The following is a 21,932-nucleotide window of genomic DNA, read 5'->3' as shown; positions in this document are numbered from 1 at the left end:
ACAGACAGACAGACAGATAGGTAGATAGATTGATAGATAGATAGATAGCAAACTGTTCTTTCTCTTACGCAATTTAATTGCAGAATATCCATTTGTATGTATGCGATATGCATGTATGCAACGTAACGCGTCCGAGCGCGAGCAGGAATGCATATGACCATTGCTTAGCCTAACTCTTCCCTTCTGGACCATTCTGAGCGTTCTTGAATTGCGATTGGCCACAGAAGGGTCCGGTGCCGGACGCCTGAATCTGGATCGGGATGCCATTGGTGAACAGAACGCCAGTCAGTTGGAAGCCGCTTCACTTGATCTCCCAATTTACGCATCCTACTACGGAGAAGGCCTGACTCATGAATATTAATTAGGTTTGGACGCTCCAGAAAGGTTACCAGGAAACGTCAGCGCGACCTGCTTAATATTCATGAAGCTAGCCTTTGCGGTAGTGGGATGCGTAGTGACGCGTTGTTAGGTTGTCAATGGCTCAGAATGAAGGTGGATACTGTTGCAGCTGTGATGATGATGGGTTACCACTGCAGGTGAACATGAAAACATCGTTACTTGGCGATGCGAGAGGAGAGTTTGCGCATCGTCGCCTCGGACAGAAGTGAGTATTGCGGTTTGCGCTCTTTCCGTTAATGTACATTAATGTCAATGCGCTTGTTTTTTTACGCATGTTGGTTGATGGATATTGGATGTGTTGGGCTTTTACAGTGTTGCCGTTTCAGATGAGAACACACGCACACACCTCCTGCATTCCCTGCCCACACACAAACACGCTAGGAGACAAGTCGACAGGTCACCTGTTATCAGTTGTTATTTCATGCGTTTAAGACATGCAGTCTTGGTTATGTAAATGGTCTTTATATTGGCTGGGCACTCTGTATCAATCGTGATTTATTTTTAATTTGTATTTATTATTTTTTAATAGTGTGGGCTGTCAGTCATTTCTTGATACTGCGATACCTTGGCTTTGCTTGGGTGGATATAAGATGCTTAAAATAATGGGAGAACTTTCATCCACCTACGAGTATTTCCAGCGCGCGCGCACACACGCACTTAACGCACACACATACCGCACAGCGCAACACATCAAATGCAGACATGCGCGCCCCCTTTTTATGCACAATGCACAAACACATACAAGGCGCTTTCGGTGTCACAACATGACCTGCGCAGCGCACATGGAATAACGATAAAAGCAACGGGTCACTGCCCACAAATGACGGGCAGATGGATACCTGTCGCACATCCGAGGTGACAGTGATGCCCACTGGGTGCTCATATGTGTTTTCAACATGCTACATCACTGACTTTTGGCTTGGGATATAATTCTAAGACCACCTGTTTGTTGACCTTTCTGTTTCCACAAAACTATTGGGGAAAAAAAATCATAACGATCAGTCTTGAACCTGTGGCCCTTGTTTACCTTGACCAAGCCATGCCAATCCTACACACAGACCAATCCTAAGTGTAATGGCCTCTATAGACGCCATTTGATGCACAGCATGCATGAGACGGACATGCATGTGAAATATACATTATAGCGAGGCATAATAAGGGATGTCTTGCATAAGAAATCTGTCTGACCCCTTCTCACGCTTTCCTCTGCTCTTCCTCCTCAGGTGAGTGTGTATGTGTCAGTGTGTGTGTCCTTGTGGATTATGAGACGAGCATTGTGACCAACCGGGAGCAGAGTTTTGCTGCAATGACCCGTTTAAGCACAGATTTCTGTCCCGTCCTCTGGCCTTCCTCGCCTCACAATCTAGACATGCACCATCTCGCCATCTTTTGACTTCATGAAGATTCCTGACATCGGTAATGTGATGAATAAATTTGAGGTCCTTGGGATTGTAGGAGAGGGTGAGTGCTGCTTTTGTTTATATTTGGCAAATGGGAAAAGGGTTTAATGTTTTCCATAGGGGAACTGATTTTCAATGATAACTTCAAAGACAGATCCACTGTGAGGTACGAGGTTGCTAATCACTGATATATAAATCTGTTTTTAAAGGAATATTCTGGGATCAATACACACCAAGGCCAATCAGCAGCATTTGTGGCATAATGTTGATTACTACAAAAATGTATTTTGACTCGTCCCTCCTTTAAAAAAAAAAAAGAAGCAAAAATGGAGGTTACAGTGCGGCATTTACAATGGAAGTCAATGGGGCCAATTTTTGGAGGGTTTAAATCCTGAAATGTGAAGCTTGTAATTTTATAAAAGCACTTACATTAATTCTTTTGTTAAAACTGGTGTATTATTTCAGCTGTAAAGTTGTTTAAATTGATATTTTTACCATAGTTTTAGGGTTTTAGTGTTTACGGTGTTGCGTCGTCATTAGGCTTGGGATCTATGCCTTTTTCACGCATCGATAATCGGAAGATTTTCCTGATGATTATCGATATATACGTGATTTTTTTTTCAGATATAAATAGGGCTGCTCGTTGCACAATAGTCTTTGTCTCTCCAGACATATTTCTCAACACAACTTTGGTAAAGTGTGACAGCATTAAATTAAAGGGGGTCGCACACCGGACGCGTCTGGTGGACGATATGGCGCGTTTTAAAATTCAAAACAATTATTTATTTTCTACAAAGGTACGAACACACCGCCAAAGCTCAACGTCAACATTCTGAAGTACCAGAGAGCGTAACCCGCATAGTTTTCCATTAAATTCGACCCAAATCATTATCAAAGGACAAACATTATTTACTCTAGCCATGACTGGATGATCTGTTGTGAACATGTATCTTTCATAGAGCCTATTTTCAGTTACAAGTATGTTGTTTTGTGGTTTGACAGCTTGAAATAAAGACCTATTAAAGGCTACTGTACATACAGAGAAATTGCATAATAAACATCGCCAGTTCTAATCGTTCAGTTTGCGCAGTTTCACCAGTTTCATGAACCTGTAGCAAACTCAGCGTTATTGTTCATTCTTGAAAAAGTACAAAAACCTTCATAACTCTGGACTACCATCTGCTGCGCCACTTCAGCTTGTCCTGTCTGTGTGGTGTGGTGTGTGTGTGTGTGTGTGTGAGAGAGAGAGAGAGAGAGAGAGAGAGAGAGAGAGATGTTATATCGCCCTCTTGTGGTCTCCCAACGCTATTACGCCAGACTGTTAAATTGAGGCCAACTGAGACAATTGGAAAGCACACTAATTGGGCTTTAAATGTTGGCTAATTTTAAAATATAGATGCATCAAAAAAATATATCGATAAAATAATGTGGCGATCAATAATCGATATATATCGATACTTTATGACATCCCTAGTCGTCATGTTGTAAAATTGGATATATCTTCACACAGAAAATGTTCGTAAACGATTTGATCACACTAAAATCATGTTAACACACATATTGTTTACGTCTTGTGGCTATACTTTTGAAACTTGTGTATTTTAACGTTTACGGATTGGCCCCATTGACTTTCATTGTAAGTGCCTCACTGTAACACAGCAGGTTACAGTGAGGCACTTTTTTCCTTTTTTAAAGAAAAGGAGCGACGAGTCAAAATACATTTTTGTGGTAATTAATATTTTGTCAAGAATTCTTTCGATTAAACTTAACTTGTATTGAATGTGAAATATTCCTTTAAAAGCGGAATTTCTGGGGAAGAACTACACAACCCATGATCCTGAAGGGAAGTGATCCACCAATCAGAGAATCACAGCAAACAAAGTGCACCAAAAGAGCTCTGCAGCAACCGAGTCAGTCTTCCTACACTCATAAACTACTTTTGTCTTTGCAAATCTTTGAATATTTTGCAATAACATCAAAATATATTGATTCTATACTTATAATCAATAACTTAAAATCAATAGTTCTATATCTTTCCTTTGTTTTTAATTTGATTATATAATTCGAAATGCTTCATGGGATTGTAGTTCATTCCCTCATAAAATCCGATTGACTTTTTGTTGGATTTTGAAATACTTTTTTGCTTCACATCAAAGTTTATAATGTTGTGATTCACCTCAGAGCTGGTTGTTTTGGTTCATGGCTTACAACTATTTTATGAAGGATTTTTTTAAAATCCCTATGGAAAAAATGTATGGGAAAAACACTTTCAGAACTAAGATGGCTGAAAAAGTGGGCAGGCACTGTTCCGCTCTATAATGTATTTAGTGTCCACACTCAACAGGTTATTACAGATTTTTTGAGCATTCATAGTCAATATCTGTTTAAAGGGACAGGTGAGTAAATGATGACAGAATATTCATTTTTGGATTAAATATCCCCTTAAGATTCATTCATGGTGTTATTGCTGTTATGACTGCTACATGTATAAGTAACAGATGGCTTCTCGTATAATTTGGACATAAATTCAAGGCTTTTTCCTTCTTCCCAAAGGAGCCTATGGGGTGGTCCTGAAATGCAGACATAAGGTAAGACATGTTTTTATTGATAACTGTTGATCAACATGTTAAAGCTGAAGTTTAGCGCCACCGAGAGCAATTGCAAAAATATACCTTGTTTGAAACAGCCTTCCGAAAACCGAAGCCTTCCGTAGCCTCCCGTCTGTCGAACAAACGGATAGAGATGCACCGATACCACTTTTTCTCTTCCGATTCCGATATCGGAAATCTCAGTATCGGCCGATACCGATCCCGATCCGATACCAGTGTAGTTTTTTTTGCATAATCAGTTTAGAATATCTTTACATTATTGTGTGGAACTAATTGGGTAAAAAAGAAACACAAACCTCTAACTACACATTATTTCAATATAAATGTATAACTTTATTGTTAACTAGTATACTGGATAATGTAGCAGCAAAATTAACAGTAATTCCAGCATAAGTCATCAGTAGAAACGAAGCTTTTTGTTTTTATTTTTTTTGCAAAAAAATTTCAACTTGTATCTGGACTTCAAAGGATTCAGATCTCTTTTTTGTTCAATTTAGTTGTAAGATATCAGCTCACGTTTCATTCACACAGTTATTTTTTGGAACTCATTCAACTTAAATATTATTATAATTTGTAAACAAATGATAATAATAATAATATATTATAATAGTAATATATCTCAATCGTGCACCTTTTGTCACGGATCCACCGGTCTCTCTCTCTCTCTTTTTTCCTCACTGCAGTCAGTGCTCACTCTCCCCTGAGTTCTGATTACACACACCTGCATATCATTAGTGGCTGATCAAGGACTGCATATATACCACGCTTTTACACACACGCTTTGTCTGTTCTCATCGATAGTATCTCTGAGACTCCAGAGCTTTCTACTATGTCAAACACACCTGTGTCTTCATTATTGCCTGCAAGTATCACAAGACTGTTGTGAGTTATCTGTTCATCGTGTCTATACCCTGTCTGGATATTACTCACCTGCTGTTTGCCACTCTGCTCAGCTGGATTTACTCACAATGTTTTCAATCATCTGTTCAATAAACCCTGCTACTGAGTTCATAACTCTGCCTCCATGACACCTTTAACTTTTAAAACCCTCACGCTTTTATTTTGACATTCTGAACTCTCCAGGAAGTCCTGTATGTGTGTGTTTGTAGGCAAGTTCACAGTAGTTTAATTCGCTTCTTATTTAAATTCTGGTAAAAATGCACCTCCGGTGCTGTTCTAAATGCAGATAAGTGAACCGAACTATTGAGCATCTACATCTGAGATGCTGTTCTTGAGTAGCGCTCAAATATTGCACACCATGTGAAGGCTAAAAATAACCGCGGGTGTGTGTAAACAGAGCAGCGCCATTCAATAACGTGCTGGAGCTGCGTGCGCATTTTATATATTTACTTATTAAACACAGTCTTTTGTGATTCACAGAGCTACTGCACGTCTTCAAGTGGCTTTGAATAAAATGCATGAATCATATGAACTGCTTTAATTGTGTTTTAATGGTTCTTTTGTCATTTTTTTTTAGCTTGACAGTAACGAACATGACTAACGCACAGTAACGGATTTGGATCGGGCTCATCGGACCGATACCCGATCCGTTTAAAAAACGTCAGTATCAGAGCCGATACCGATCCAGGTATCGGATCGGTGCATCCCTACAAACAGATAGTCCCGTCCCCAACTGACGACATTGGTTGAGTCAGTGTTGTAATGTCCGGCAGGATAGGGTGCTCAAAACAAAGAGGAATTTTTAAAGCGCCACAGTTTTTACAGTTTTCGAGAAAGTTAACCTAGGGCTTACTTATAGTTGTCTCTGCATATTAAGCTGGGATAGAAGAAAGCGTTTAACACAACAGCTTTAAGTTGAACTGAAAATAGCCTTTCTGTTAACATTATTTGTAATAGTGGGGCTAGTTTCTCATTTTACCTGCAAGAAATAACTGGCTTAACGTTTATGGGCCGTGTGACTATGACTTTTTTGGAAGTGTTGCACAACATGTTTAAAAAATTATTGAACTCCTCAAACAATACATTTGTTGAGATATTTATTTTAGAAATATAATTTCAATTGTAACATGACATGGTTCCCTAGCAACTGGTTCTTTTAAAATTGTGGGCTTCTCCAAATGCATTTGCTTGTGTGGCCTAGTTGGCAGATTTTCTTCACTGTTTGGGAGGCTTTTTCAGACAGTCGAACATTGCTAGACTTACTCACAATAAGGTAAATATAGACATGTTTCCATCCAATAGGAATTGCTTTCTTTGAAAGAGTCGCAGGGCATTTTGTATCACACATTATGCAGTGATTTCTTTGCTCCTAGTCCTTGGATCGTATATATACTTAATATACGCCCTTCCAAAGTATTTAGCCTATTGATGTGTTTTGCAGGGCTGATTACTGATACAGATTTCCCGATTTGATTTGATTCCGATTCACAAGCTTCGTAATTCGATTTCGATATTGATTCATATAGTTATATTTCAGTTATAATGTCCCTTTTGCTTACATATGAAAGTAATTCTCTACCAGCTAATGCTGTTAATTATACAGGGGATCTTCTGACTAGCTACATTATGAAAATATTAATTTGGCTAATTATATTTTATTAGTTTTTCATCATTTTGATCACATTTTAGCTTTTTAAATTCAATCAATAAATATGATAATATATTGCCTATGTTATTTTTTGTTACGTTTAATGTTTAATTGCATAATTTGTACTATTTACAATGATTTGTTGAACCAGTGCTAAAAACCGGTACTGTCTCTTTAAGAAAACCGGCATTTCTGAAAAGAGCATCAATAAATGAGCGCAGGTTAACGAGAGAGACTCAATGGCTTTATCTCATCCCTGCTTTGCGTGATTAGAATCAAATGTTTATTTATTTATTTATTTTTTATCAACAACTGACTGTAAAGAACAGAAAGGGTATTAAAAGTGGCATTATTCAATGATAAATGGGGTGCGTTGTAGAGGTCAACCGATAGTGGATTTTACCGATAACTAGGGTGGTGGAAAAGACAAATAACCGATTAATTGGCTGAAAGTTTTTAAATTAGATTTAAATAATGTTAAAATGACTATACTATAATGGGCACAGACATAGAGGTTAAAGAGTCCAAAATTCCAAAAAATCCCAGATTCGGTTTATTGTTCAATCAAAATCCTCCCTCCAAAAAAAAAAAAAAAAAAAAAAGAAAGGAAAAAATAGGATTTGTTGCTTAATGTGAGACTTTTAACTGTAAACAAGCCCAAAGCACATAAGGGACTCTTATTTTGAAATGACAAAGACATAGCTCCGTTAAAATGCTCTATATTGAAGTATTTACCAAATTAAGCTTTTTATAGCCTATATACAGTATTCAACATATAAAGAGTTTTTTTTATTTTTATTTCACCAGATGAGGTTTAATGAGAAAAAGGTTTATTATTATTATTCACTAGATATGAAGTTGGAGACACAATGTATGTGCTGATAGGGCACGTTTCCATATAGGAGTATTTTTCTTTGCATGACCTTGCTTCAGTTTAGTTTACATGATTATCAAATCAAAATAGCACCAGCCACAGAGGAACACGGAGGAATAATAAAAAAATATATATCGGCAACTATCGGCACAGATTTGTACAGATAACCGATAGTTCCAAAAAGCAACTATCGGCACCGATTAATTTGTAAAACTGATATATCGGTCTACTTCTAGTGTGTGGATCTCGTCTTTAGACACACAGAGTCAAACCAAACTTTTATTCTCAACACGCAGTGAAAGGATCTCGCTGTTGAATACTTCACCACTATTCTACACAATTACTGGTGAGTGAAATCTAAACATTTACCAGCCAAATATATACCAAATTTGCCTGTGCAAAATATGCAAATGCGAGTGATTTCCTCTCATTGTAGTAGAGCGTTACGCATAGATCTTGGAATGTAAGAATCGATATCGAGATTGCTCAAATGAAGATCGCGATGCATCGGAAAACCAATATTTTTACCCATCCCTAATAGTGCTTTGTGCAGTACTCAAAATACTTTGGATCTTAAATGAAACAATGGCACAGAGTGCATATGCAAGGTATTTTGAGGGTATTTTTTACTTTTTAAAAAAACATATTTTAGACATGATCCCTCCCCTTTTATATATACCACATTTATATAAATCTGAAGTCAGACCACTGCATAATCAGATTGCTGATTAGATAATGTTTCATGCAGATGCCTGCAGTAGTTTTATTGAAAAATAAAGACGAATGAAATTTAGATATAAATGTTTAAATAGGTACTTGTGAATGTCCTTTTTCATTATTAAAACTACCTGCTTGTTAAGGGTATTCTTATAGTCCCTGTTCTATGTGTCCTTGATGCTGTTGGTATTTGAGTCATGCTTGCATGCCCAGGATGTGTCTTCACGCCTGGGCAGGCAGCAGCAGTGTGGCCTGGCTAAATGATGAATGACAGTACAGTGCAACAGAATTGTTAAGGCTCATTACACTTTAGATTTCACTGACCTCGACACACGCACACCTCAGAGTTAACAGTGATACCATCAAAAATATTCATGTTCTTATCTGTAACTATAACTGTAAGTACATATATCTTTCCAGAAACTGCTTTAGAGGTCAAAATGAAAGTCGAAAATGTTTGTTGACTCGAGTCACGAGTTAAACATCATCAGGAGTTTATTCACTCCACTATATGAAGACCAAGCTAAATTTGACATTTATTGCAGTAAGGTTTGATCAATTTCCTATCATTTTTGTTAGTAAATGGAGAACAAAAAAGGATTGATTAGGACAGAAGAAACATGTTGCCAATCAATAGACAGCAATGATAGTATATGGTTTGTCTATATTCTTCAAGTAGTTTAGGTTATTTTTATAACTGTATAAGTGATAGTTATAGTAAATGACAATATTTTGAATGAGCTGGCTAGCTTGAATGATGTTTAACCCTCCTATGGTATTGAAAAATGGCATCTCCCTTTGGTATTCGCGGTCATTTTTGACCGGAAAGGTCAGATATGTAACCCTTTTTTTTTTTTTTTTTTTTTTATGATGATCCAATTCTAATTCCCTGAAGAACAATAAAATTACGCATTTCTTTGGGGACTTTATGCTATTTTGATCTTATTTACATGTAAATGTCAAAATTTTACCATTAATTTGCATATACAGATGTTGCAAAATTTTTGACAAAAATAAAAAATTAAATTCAGAACCTACACTTCTGTAAGTTGAAACATGAAGAAAATATGAGATTGTAACTTAAATTGGAGGCAGATTACTGCCATCTGGTGAACAAAATATAAATAACATGACTTGAAAACCATATCATGCGAGTAACAGCCAGTAGATGATGTAGTCCACTATTGTATAGTTTGATGGCTTGTTGTAACCTAATTTGATATTTTATCACAAGATATGCATTTGGATATATATTTAGACATTATCAAACTATTATTTGTCAAAGTTTAGCATTTTAAAATTGATTTGAAGTGTCAGTTTTTGCAGTTAATGACATTATGCTTACAATCAAACCTGACCATGGTGTTACAAAGAAAAGACACAGAATAAGCATTTTTCTACCAAAAATGTATTTCAAACATAAAAATTTAATAACTCAAAGTAAATGCATAATAATGTCAAGAAAATGAACATCAAGAAACAGAAATGAAATTCTGAAAATTCAATGAGTATAAAACTACAGAATAAACATTTTGCAATTTCAAATTTTCTATAGTAAAAAATTATTTGCAAGCATAAATGTAAAAAAAAAAAAAAGAGCTCTGTGTTATAGTCTCACCAGTTCATTTTTGTGTGTGTGTGTGTGTGTGAGTGGGTGTGTATGTTTTGCACTGAGGATGTTTTAGAGTCTCACCCTGTAATTTCTGTCTGTATTTTTCTGCGTTGTGGCTGATTTATTGATTGTATTTGACAGATCCCAAAAAAATAAAAAGCTCTGTTTTTTGGTCTTAATACCAAAGGTGTCGATTTTATTTTTATTTTTTTTACGACCACTTAGACTTATCGAATCAAGCCCTTTTTGTTTTCTTTTTTTTTTTTTTCAGATGCCAAATGGAGGAAAAGTCACAGAGTCTTTTACTGCTCAGATAAAGGAAACCATTTGTATTAAATGAGGAAAATTTATTTCAGTCAAAAAGGACGAATACCATAGGAAGGTTGAAAAACAAAACACCAAAACAAAACTTTAAATGCAACAGAATGGCATACATTAAACGCACATCTTATAGTTTTATTGAGGGCTGTGTGATAGCATATGGAACTGCCACTTAATCAAATGTCCCTTTATAAATATAATGTTTATTAGACATTTTTAGACATGCTAAATAATCAACTTGTTTTGAAATGGCCGAGAGTCGGTGCTGGAAATGTAGGAAGCCATTAATATTTTCATGCACAATTACATTGTTCCATTGCAGGATCCCATGAATCATTGTTACGATAATGGGAAATATAAACTCAGCAGGAGGTATACTCCTCAGTGTGTGCCAAAACAGAAAACTGGGCTTGTGCTTTTAGTAATTGGTCAGTCAGCGCTTTCTCTCCTTCTATAAATGCATTGAAAATTGCATCTGAAAGCAAGAGTGACATTCTTGTTTCTCTTTCACCCATCATTACTTTGCAACTGAAATATGCCTGTAAACAGTTTACAAACATTTAGAGTAGCACTAGTTAGGGGAGCACACATCAGAATAGCCCTAGACTTGCATTTTGCTTTATGCCTGATGGAAAACAGTAGCCTATGTTTAACTAAGACCGTGTTACTTTATTATGAAACTAGATTAAATTTGATTGCAAATTTAGGTGTTGAATAGAGTTGTCTGATGCTTTTAAATTATTTTGAACATGTATGAATAAACTCAAAGTGAAATTTAGCGTAGTTCTGACTTTTTTTCTGCAACATTTTGTAGCTATTCCCTATAGAATAGAATAGACTTTGTCCACATCCGTACTAATCCATTTTAGTTTGAAAACGCATTGATTTTTATCAATTGGAACAGCGTTGTCCTCCACCGAAAATGTTGTCTTGTATTATCCAATACATTTAATACATACAATACAGCCCGCATCCCATATTTATCATTCATATTTACATTTATTCATTTAGCAGACACTTTTATATAAAGCAACTTACAACTCAATGAATATATTGAGAACACAATGCAAGTACATACCAATTTTCCAAAAGTATATACAGGATACAGTATACAATCCTTCCCATATATACAACCTATTTGTGCATTTATACAAGCAACCCATGGTCTTAAAGGAATATTCTGGGTTCAGTACAAGTTAAGATAAATCGACAGCATTTGTGGCATGATGTTGATTTTAAAAATCTGATATTTCCTTCCTTTCTTAAAAAAAAAAAATCTAGGTTCTGAGGCATTAACAATGGAAGTGAATGGGGCCAAAGTAGAGCTAGACCAATGTATCGGTTTTTCAGATTAATCAGTGTCAAGCCGATATATCGGTTTTTCCGATTAATCGGTGTTGATAGTTGCTTTTTGGAAATATAGGTTTTCTGCAAAAATCTGTGCCGATAGTTGCTGATAGTTTTTTATTTTTTATTTCTCCGTGTTCCTTTGATAATTAAGGTTTTTAAATTGAAGTGAGGGCATGCAAAGAAAAATGTGACTATATAGAAACATCCCTCGTCACCATTTATTTTATACAATATTGTGAACAACAATAATAATATATAGGCTATAAAAAGCTTAATTTGTTAAATATTAAAAATAGGGATTTGTAATGGAGCCAAGACTCCATCATTTCAAAAATAAAAATCCCCAGTGTGTTTCAGGCTTGTTTAGTGTTAAAAGTCCCATGTTATGCAACAAATCTTCTTTATTTCTGATTATTATTGGTTAAAAAATAAACTGCATCTGGGATTTTATTAATTTTGTACTCTGGCCTCTATGCCTATGCTGACTAAGAAAATGGTGTAGCATTCTATTAATCGATTTTAAAAACATCTGCCGATTAATCGGTTATTGGCCTTTTCACCAGCTTGGTTATCGTTACTGGCAAAATCCACTATCGGTTGACCTCTAGTTTAAAGGCAGAAGCTTATAATTTTATAAAAGCACTTACATTAATTCTTTTGTTAAAACACGTATTATTTGAGCTGTAAATTTGTTTAAATCGTTGTTTTTAGAGTCTATGTAGGGTTTTTAGTGTTGGAGCGATGGGCAGTTATTGAAGACAGTAATTTTCATGGTAGAGAAATCTACACTGTTAGCATATCACAAATTTACTGTATATAGTCTTGTAATATGTGTACGAATGAATACAGAAACAAACAACATCTTAGGATTAATATTTTATGCATTCATACTAGAGGTCTGCACGTGCCTTAAAATGAAACCCGACCCGCACCCGAGACTGTGTGGGCCGACCCTACCTGGCCCGAATGATACCGTCAGTTTTTAAGCCCGAACCCGACCCGAAATCGCTTACTATCTAATTTCTTCTCCTAGCAAGTACTGTTACAATAGGCTGTATTTTATGTAAGCATATAGGCAACATTTGTAACAGTATTGAAACAGTAAACATACACAGTTTTAACAAGGCACAGCAGCCCCTTAGTATACTAGAGCAGAAGGGGAAAAAAGCATTTGCTGAAACTTCACTTGGTGCAGAACAATCTGGAATAATATGAAACAATGCAACAGTCCCCTCTATGCAGCCTGAACTTGTTCAGATTGTTGAATCTTTGTGACAACTGCACTAAAAACAATCTAGACGCAGAGCAAAGAATGAAACAGAGCGCAGGTGTCAAGTTCTTTATAACTTGACATGGCGTTTAAAATGTGCCGGTCCTGCGCGAGGCGCTGAAGAAAAAGCGAGACGTGGTGCAGATGTCATAGACATTCTTCCAGCATGTGTTTAAACAATGGGAAAACAGAATGCAAATTTGTGCGCAAATTCACGTTTGGTGTGAACAGCCCCTAACTCATCCGTTCACTTGTGTCTTGGAGTGAGAGTGCGTGCGCGAAACATGTTCAGTAAGCCTGTTTATTTTTTCATTGATTACAAACCCGAACCCGAAATCTACTTGAAAAATGGACCCAAACCCAGCCCGAAACCCGTCGGGTTCTTTGGTCCCGTCTGGCCCGGGTCGGGTGCAAACCTCTAATTCATACTCTACATACTCATACATCATTTATTTGTTTACCATCATTACTGTGTGTGAAGCAAGATACATTCATTGTGTTATAAGCTATTTTTTGTGTCATGTTCAGTTGGAAACAGTACCACCAAACCTTTAAAAAGCTCAGCTCTCTGCTCCTCACTGAGAACGCTGGCTCTGGCTTCTTTATTGTTTCTCTCAAGTCTGCCCAAGTGAAGTTATCTCAGAGAGAAGAAGCCATGAAAGGCCCATTGTGTGTGTCCAAACACCAAGACCTGCTGTTCAGTCAGTTTGGAAATTATTTGTGTGTATCTGATGTGTCATATTGTTTATTTGTATCGCAATATACTATAGGTCAGTGGTTCTCATACGAGTTTGAAAGTCGGTTTGAGGGTGAGTAAATGATGAGAGAATTGTCATTTCTTGGTGAACTATTCTCGAGATATTTCATTGCTATTGGTGGGGCCAAGTAGTCCTTAGTCTTGTCTTTTAGTATCTCCATACTTTGTTTGCAAGCTTGCTTCATTAAAATGAGTGAGAAAAAACATCAGATGTTTGAAGCTGGTGGCAGCAATGTGCAATCACACCCACACTGATTAGCATTTGAACATCTAATTTTTTAAGATCTCGTTTGATAAGGATGCTTTATATGCTCTCTTCAGATGTATGTAGATATGCAAGGCCTTTGTGGTCCTGTAAGTGACGGGAATCATCTGAATTTCAAATCCTGTTCCCTTTGGTTGGGAGGAATATTTATTCTTTATAGCGTATCAGCCGAATTGAGGGCAGAGTCCAATTCACTGCATGATTTTAAGTCCTGCACTGCTGCCACACAATTGGCTGATTAGATAATCGCATGGATGATTGTTGGTGCCAGACGGGCTGGTTTGAGTATTTCTGGGATTTTCACACATAACAGTCTCTAGAATTTACTACGAATGGCGCCAAAAACAAAATAACATCCAGTGAGCGGCAGTTCTGTGGACGGAAACACCTTGTTGATGAGAGAGGTCAACAGAGAATGGCCAGACTGGTTAGAACTGACAAAGTCTACGGTAACTCAGATAACCACTCTGTACAATTGTGGTGAGAAGAATAGCATCTCTGAATGCTATTCTGAGATGGGCGTTGGCGCAGTTTTGGCTGCATGAGGGGGAGCTACACAATATTAGGCAGGTGGTTTTAATGTCATGGCTTATCGGTGTATATATATATACAGTATATATCTCACTCAAAAAATATTTTTGCTGCTTGTTTAATTTATATAATTAAAATGAACTAAAGCAACACAATTCTAGAACATTTAGTCACAACTTGATTTAATTGCATTTAAATTTGTAAAATCGAAGTTTACTTAATCCATTTGAGTTGGGACTACATAAATAATTTTTATCTTGTTAATATAGAATTGCCGAAACTAATCAGGGATTTCTATTACCCACCATGCTTTGTTTAGCTAACTTGAGCTTGAGCTAATGATGAGGATAGGTAGATGTTGCACATGAAACTAAATGCTCGCTTCGTTGAGCAAATGCTGCGCTAACCATAACATAGTTACTACACTACACGCTGTAGTGCTTCCAACCAGCATGTATTTAGCATGCTAACATTCACTTTAACTCGTTAGTACATAAAGAAATAAAAGAGATATATCTGAGTTACATTGACACGTCTAATTTAGTTGGGTTTACCCAATTGAAATAGGATCTTTCTACTTGTTGAAATTACATTGTAATTACATGTATTTTGGGGATCAGAAATTAGACCGTAATTATTGACTAAAAATTAGACTTGTAAGGGAATAGTTAAGGATTTGTTTAAAATTATAAGGTATTTATTAAGCCTTTGTTCGCTGATTTCTTACCCTTGTCTAATAGCCTCTTTACATTTGTTTTTTTCCTAGCAATTAACTTATTGGCTAAAAACAAAAGATACCAATAGCTAGTAAGGTGCAAAAAACATCCTTTATAGGTTCTTATTACACTGTGTGAATGTGCATCTTATAAGTAATAAGTGCAAATAGCAACACAAAGAATCTTCTTTGCACTAAGTACAAATAGTGTTAGATGCTATTTGCACCTCTAATTAAATATTACCATACAGTATAGGGATCATCAACATGTTTAATGTGTTTATTTAGTGTCCCACAGACACACCACACCAACCCCTACCCCTAAACCTAAACTTCCCTGCTTTGTTAAAATACTATATGCATTCTGTATGTATTTTATACTTATAAGCCGCACATTCACACAGAGTACTCATACTAGGTATTGATATGTTTTGTTTTTAGCTAATAACAAATGTAAAGGGGCTATAAAGCAAGAATAAGAAATTTACCAATAAAGACTTAATAAATACTTTATGATGCCAAACTAGTCCATAACTAGTCACTTACAAGTGTAATTATTAGTCATGAATTACTGACTAGTTTATGATCCCTAAAATAAAGTGTTTTCATAATTTTAAGTTAAGAAAACTAATTTCAAACACGTGGAACCACTTCTTTTGCGTTCCACAAAAAACAACAAGAGTATACCAATTTGTAATGACATGAGGGTCATTTTACATTTTAGAGTGAACTATTTCTTTAAAACATAACACATCATGCATTTTTTTATGCTTAGAAATGACCGGGTTTATAAAGACAATGGAGATTGAAACCAGTCACCGAAATATCTGTGGGACAAAGGGATTAAAGGGGCAGATTTGCAAACACAAATTACATTGTGTGCCGTAATAATGAATTGATCGTTTTTGTGTGTGTGTTTGTGTGTGTGTGTGTGTGTGTGTGTGTGTGTGTGGAACCAGGCTTAATCTTCCTCCAGCAAATGGGCCCATGTTGTTATAAATGAAAAAGTGTTTGTTTCTGTCACCCGAGTACTTATTTCAAGAGCAGAAATGGTGCTTTAAATCCAGCGGCAGGCCTAACTGGTCGTAAATTGAAAACATGATGAAGGCCTAAGATGGATTCTAATGACCCCTTTAAAGGATATTATTTAGCACTTCCACACGCCTGTGTCATTGTGTGGCTCTCAAGGCTAAGCTGCCTCACCATGTGTCTAATGTAAACACGTCTGTGTTATTAATAGAACAATGGCTGTGTAGTCGATGGAACACAATCAATTTGTGGGACACTCTGGTTCCATTGTATGGATCTTATTAAAGACAACATGCAATGCTTTATACTCTATTGCAAACTTCTCTTATATAATCATTCAGGAAGGTCAGATAATTTAGCGTTTAAAACACGCTGAATCAGCTTCGACAACAAAATTTTGTTCAAAACATCAGACTTTTCACAATTGACCCTATTTGCTTTATATTAACCTAGTATGGCACATGTAAAAGGTCTGGACTGTAGTGTAGTTCAAACTGGCCAAACTGCCCACTTAGACAGAAAAAAAATAACCGTATAGCTAACATTTACTGTAAATGGGGCCAATTTTTGGAGGGTTTAAAGGCAGAAATGTGAAGCTTATCATTTTATAAAAGCACTTACATTAAATCTTCTGTTAAAACTTGTGTAATATTTGAGCAGTAAAGTTGTTTAAATCGCCAGCTTTAGTCATTTTAGGGTTTCAGCGTTTGTTGACATTACATCGTCATGGTAACGAATTTGTAAAATTGGAAGTTTTGGTATTTTCGTGCAAGCATGCGCTAAGTCTAGGCGCAAGTGGGTTTGGCAAAATTACCCGCGCAAAAGGCGTGACCAAGTGCAATTTAATTCTGAGGTTCTCTCCAGTTATTCAACGTCTCCTATTATACAGTCCATTCCCTCAAGCACCAACAGTGTAAACAAAGACAGCACATTCATAAGAAGTTGGTAGTGTAAATGGACTGTATGCAATGAATTAGAAGAACTGAAAATTATGTTCTTCTGTGCATTAACTACATCCTTGATGAATCTCAGGCATATTTAAATGACAGCGACACCCTCCTTTTATATGCATAGAAAATGTGATTCTCGTCAATTTGTATTAATCCTTAAGTAATAAGTAATTATTATTAATCCTTTTCATCTACTGACACACAAATCATGGCTAGTATAAACAGTGATTGTATCGGCGTGCACTTCTTCTACCGGTCGATTTTTGATTTTGAAAAATGTAATTCATTAATTGAAACGCGAAAAAATTAAACCAAAAATATTTGTAAATTCAAATTAAACTTCAAATTTAATGTAAATATAATAATAATAAAAAAATCTATTAAAATCCAAACATTTTACTTTCTCCAACTTGTTCCTCCAGCCCCTTTCACAGTGCTTGAAACTCACTCTACGACAATTGGTGGAAAATTACAAGTCAAAATGTAATCATCAATACAATTGTAAATATACAAGAATAATAATACATATAATAACAATAATAATATTTGGAATTGGACCTCTGGAAAGTTTAACACAAATCTCATAATTTTTTTGTTTCAACAAACGGCTTCAATTGAAGGGACATACTTTGATGTTCTGTACTTTCAGAATTTGGTTATTAACTTTATTACCACCTGCTGGCGGAATCTCCAAACTGCACATACAGGAACTGAATTTGGACTTTGCGCCGAGTTAAGAGGTGGTAATGAAATGTCTTAGTGCAACGACCAAATTCTTAGGAAAATAGCAAATTGTGCTTCGTGCCGTTTCATTTGCGCACATACACCCACAGTAGCGCAAACACTCCCACCCACGGCCATTTGCGCTGGCATGAAAATTGCACTTAGAATTAGCGCTCTCACGAAAATTGGATAAGATGGTAGTAGCGCGTTGCGCTGCACTTTAAGCACTCACGAAAATAGTGCGTCCTGTGGCTATACTTTTGAAACGTTTACAGATTGGCCTCATTCACTTCCATTGTAAGTGCCTCACTGTAGCATCGATTTTTGCTTTTTTTAAGAAAAAGAGGGACGAGTAAGAATATGTTTATGTGGTAATCAATATTATGTTGTCTCATCTTCGTTATCATTGACAAAATAAAAAAAAAAGCTTTGTCAATGAATATTTTCGTCAGATATTTCGTTGACTATCATGATCCTGCTCTGTCTGCCCCTTGGTCCCTGTCTGTTTTCTGTCTGTGTGTGTTTGTGGTGTGTATGTGCACGTGGCTGAGGCTGTGTTTTCCCAAACACCGTTTCTCGTTTCCTCTGGCCTGTGTTTTTACTCACGGAAGTTCCTTCAAACCATCTAATCAGATTAGATGTAGAAGGCGTTTTTTGGTTTTGTTTTGTGTGGAATAAGCATCAGACAGTAAGTGCATGGACTGTGGGTGGTCCATGGGCGTGTCTTCTGGGGCTGAAACTTATATTAACCAACATCTAAATAGCATTGTTTTAGGCTATTGTTGTAGGTAATGAAGCATCTCTAAAATCTTGCCAAAGGTAAATGCAGTAATTTAAAGCTGGCTGGTTTAGGGATATGAGAGCAAGCATTGTTTTTGGTGTTTAATATTCTGTTTCACTAGAAAATACATCAGATCATAGATGTAAAATGGGTTGCAAATGCCATTTCATGTTGACTTAAGCTGAAAGTATACTTTGGTTTTGATGCGAATGCTTCGCATCTGTGTACAGTCGAACACTAGCCGATCGAAGTATTCTCCATTTGACTGTGTGCGCATACACAGGCGGTTGGTGCATACGTGCTATGACCGCTATGAGAGACTGGACTATTTATCTTCAAGAGTTTAGACCCATAAAGATATCTTTATATTCCTTCAGGCTCGAGTTTTACAAATGCAGGTATCTCTTGACCTCATACACACGCTCTTGACGTGCACATCCACTGTTCTTGTTTCAACGTTAATCTACTGTTGTTTTGCATCTAGCAGTCACGTCTGACCGTAGTGTACTTTGGGCTTTAAGCACACTGGCATCCTATGTCTAGAATATTTGACTTCTCACACCATTATGGCAAAAACACTCCCAGGTAGAGTTCCCTGAAACAAGAGCTCACAAATGTATGAGGATTTAATACCTATAACTATTTAATAGTATTTACTTCAGCTGTGAACTGCTCTGTTTCTGCTGGAGGCTTAGGTACATTATTATTTTTATTTTTTTTATCAAAACAAAGACACTTTACCAGCTCAGGAGCTCAGCTCGGCATGAAAGATGTTTTGTTTCCTGTCTTAGCAGCATGGACAATTAAGGTTGCATCAGCTTTAGCGAAATGACAATTGATCCATGCTGTTTTTCAACAGTGTAGTTGTACCAACCTTTCAGATGTTGAAACAGACACCAACATATTTATTAATGTTAGCACTGATTACATATTCAGACACATCTCACAGAAACAGTAGGTTGACTTTTCTTGAGCTAAACTCAAAGCTAAACTGTGCTCACCGATATTCAAAGTACTGCCCCCAGTGGCCGAAGTGGGTAGTGTTTTTGAACATAAGAGCACGTTAGAGCTCAAGTTTCCAGGAGGGGTCACCGAAGTTGTTTTTAGCTGTAAATGATGTAATACAGTACAGAGGAATGCTTATGTTATTAACTCTACCCCCTAACCCAAACCCCCAACCCTAAACCTAACCATCAGAGGAGTAAAAATGTAATCTTAGAGGGAAAATGGAACCTCTGAATTGTGTGTGTCACTGATTACGCTTGATCACTTCTTGGTTTCAATGCGGATGTAATACTGCTGCATTATTTTTATGCCGTAGACTCTGCGTAGTGGCCAGCGCAGTCGTTCTGCGAGTACACAGCCAAAATGCTAGTTCATTGAGAAAAAAATGCCTTCAATTTTTCAATAAGGACACATTTCATAAATAAACAAAGGCAATGTAATTAGTGGATTCAAAAGTATTTATTAAATTATTGTAGCATTAAAAATTAGTTCAAAGTATGTTGTATTTAGGTACATATTATTTATTATGCATGTTGTCTGCCATGCAGAGAGAAAATAAATCAGGCATACACTAGAGGTAGACCGATATATCGGTTTTACCGATTAATCGGTGCCGATAGTTGCTTTTTGGAACTATCAGTAATCTGCAAAAATCTGTCGATAGTTGCCGATAGTTTTTTAAAATAATTTCGTCATTTCAAAATAAGAGTCCCCAGTGTGTTTCGGGCTTGTTTATACTTAAAAGTCCCGCATAATGTACCAAATCTTCATCTTCATTTTTTATGGCTATTATTGGGATTTTGGTTGAACAAAAAACTGCATGTGGTATTTTCTTCATTTCGGACTCTTTGTCTTTGCCCAGCCATAATAAAGAAAAAATATGTTTGTTTTTTGTTTTTTTACATTCTATAAATCAATTTGAAAAACTATCGGCCAATTAATCAGTTATCGGCCTTTCCCACAACCTTAGTTATCGTATCAGCAAAATCCACTATCGGTCGACCTCTAGCATACACTGTATGCTTGCCCTTGAGTCGCTTAAATAATAATAAATAAATAATTTGGTAGTGGTGCTGAAAAAATAAATCATCAAATTAATAACTACTCACTTGACCACCACAAAATGGGTATCGTTTTAAAGATTAGAAGCTGTACTTTACAATGCATATAGTCAAAATAACCAACTTTCCACAAGTGCTTTTTAATTTGCTGACAAATATGAAGTGTTTACGTTTACATAACTTATGAAATATGATTATTTACTGTACACCATACTGTCAATCATATGGCCAAAACATCATACATATCAGAAAGGTCTCAAGTAGAATACTCAAGTAGAATATTGTTTTACTTGCATACCAAATATATATTGAGTAAAAGCCCTGAGAAAAAAAATAATCTAGGAGAAAATGTGACGCTTCCTCAGATATATTTTTTATTACCTTGGAGGACGGTCTCTGGTTACAAAGAGCATCAGTCACAGAGTTGTGGTCTGCGTTGCGCAACGCGGGGTTACATTTTTGGAGAGTTGCATGTTAGACTACGGCATAGGTTTGATGAAAAATTATAAATCGGCCTTTAGCTGGTTTAGTCTGATTTTGCTAAAACATACTCCTCTAAAACCTGCAAACCGACCAACCTGACCCAGCTGGGAGACCAGAAGACCTGTAAACCATCTTATGCTGGTCTACACTGTTTTTTTTCAGCAGGGATAGTGATGCATAAACCAGAGGCCAATGTAAAGTTAAACTATTGACTTTCCGCACTCTGTCTAATGTTGAAAGAAATACCCTCTCAAATTATCCAACCTTCCCACCCTTGGTAAGATAACACAATGGCCTTGAAGAAAGCTACATAGCCAAAGGAAGCAACAAAAAACAAGCTTGTAACTTGTAATCATTCAGTGTGCACATTGTAGAGTTATACTAACTAGATGAAATGGCCAGAGACACACACAATCATGTAATGACATCAGACTACTATGTCTGGAAGTTTAATGCATATTTTTAGTGTATATACACACTGTAAATACAGTTATGGGTTGGTCTCCATGGTTATCAGCAATATGAAGAGACA

General features: G+C 36.4%; 1 protein-coding gene across 5 annotated transcripts in view; it reads left to right on the top strand.

Moving 5' to 3' along the window:
- Positions 1-480: 480 nt before the first annotated feature.
- LOC127426172 (cyclin-dependent kinase-like 5) overlaps positions 481-21,932 on the top strand; it is a 60,135-nt gene continuing 38,683 nt past the window's right edge. For all 5 annotated transcript variants that reach the window (XM_051672785.1, XM_051672786.1, XM_051672783.1 and 2 more), the window contains exons 1-3: positions 481-604; positions 1,623-1,860; positions 4,353-4,387. In XM_051672785.1, the coding sequence (XP_051528745.1) occupies positions 1,797-1,860; positions 4,353-4,387 (99 nt within the window). In that variant the 5' untranslated portion in view covers positions 481-604; positions 1,623-1,796. The remainder of the gene's footprint in view (positions 605-1,622; positions 1,861-4,352; positions 4,388-21,932) is intronic.

Source organism: Myxocyprinus asiaticus, chromosome 35 (assembly GCF_019703515.2).
Source record: "Myxocyprinus asiaticus isolate MX2 ecotype Aquarium Trade chromosome 35, UBuf_Myxa_2, whole genome shotgun sequence".
Lineage (NCBI taxonomy): Eukaryota > Metazoa > Chordata > Actinopteri > Cypriniformes > Catostomidae > Myxocyprinus > Myxocyprinus asiaticus.
Note: the sequence above shows the minus strand (reverse complement) of the source record. Positions and strands in the feature narration are given on the sequence as shown.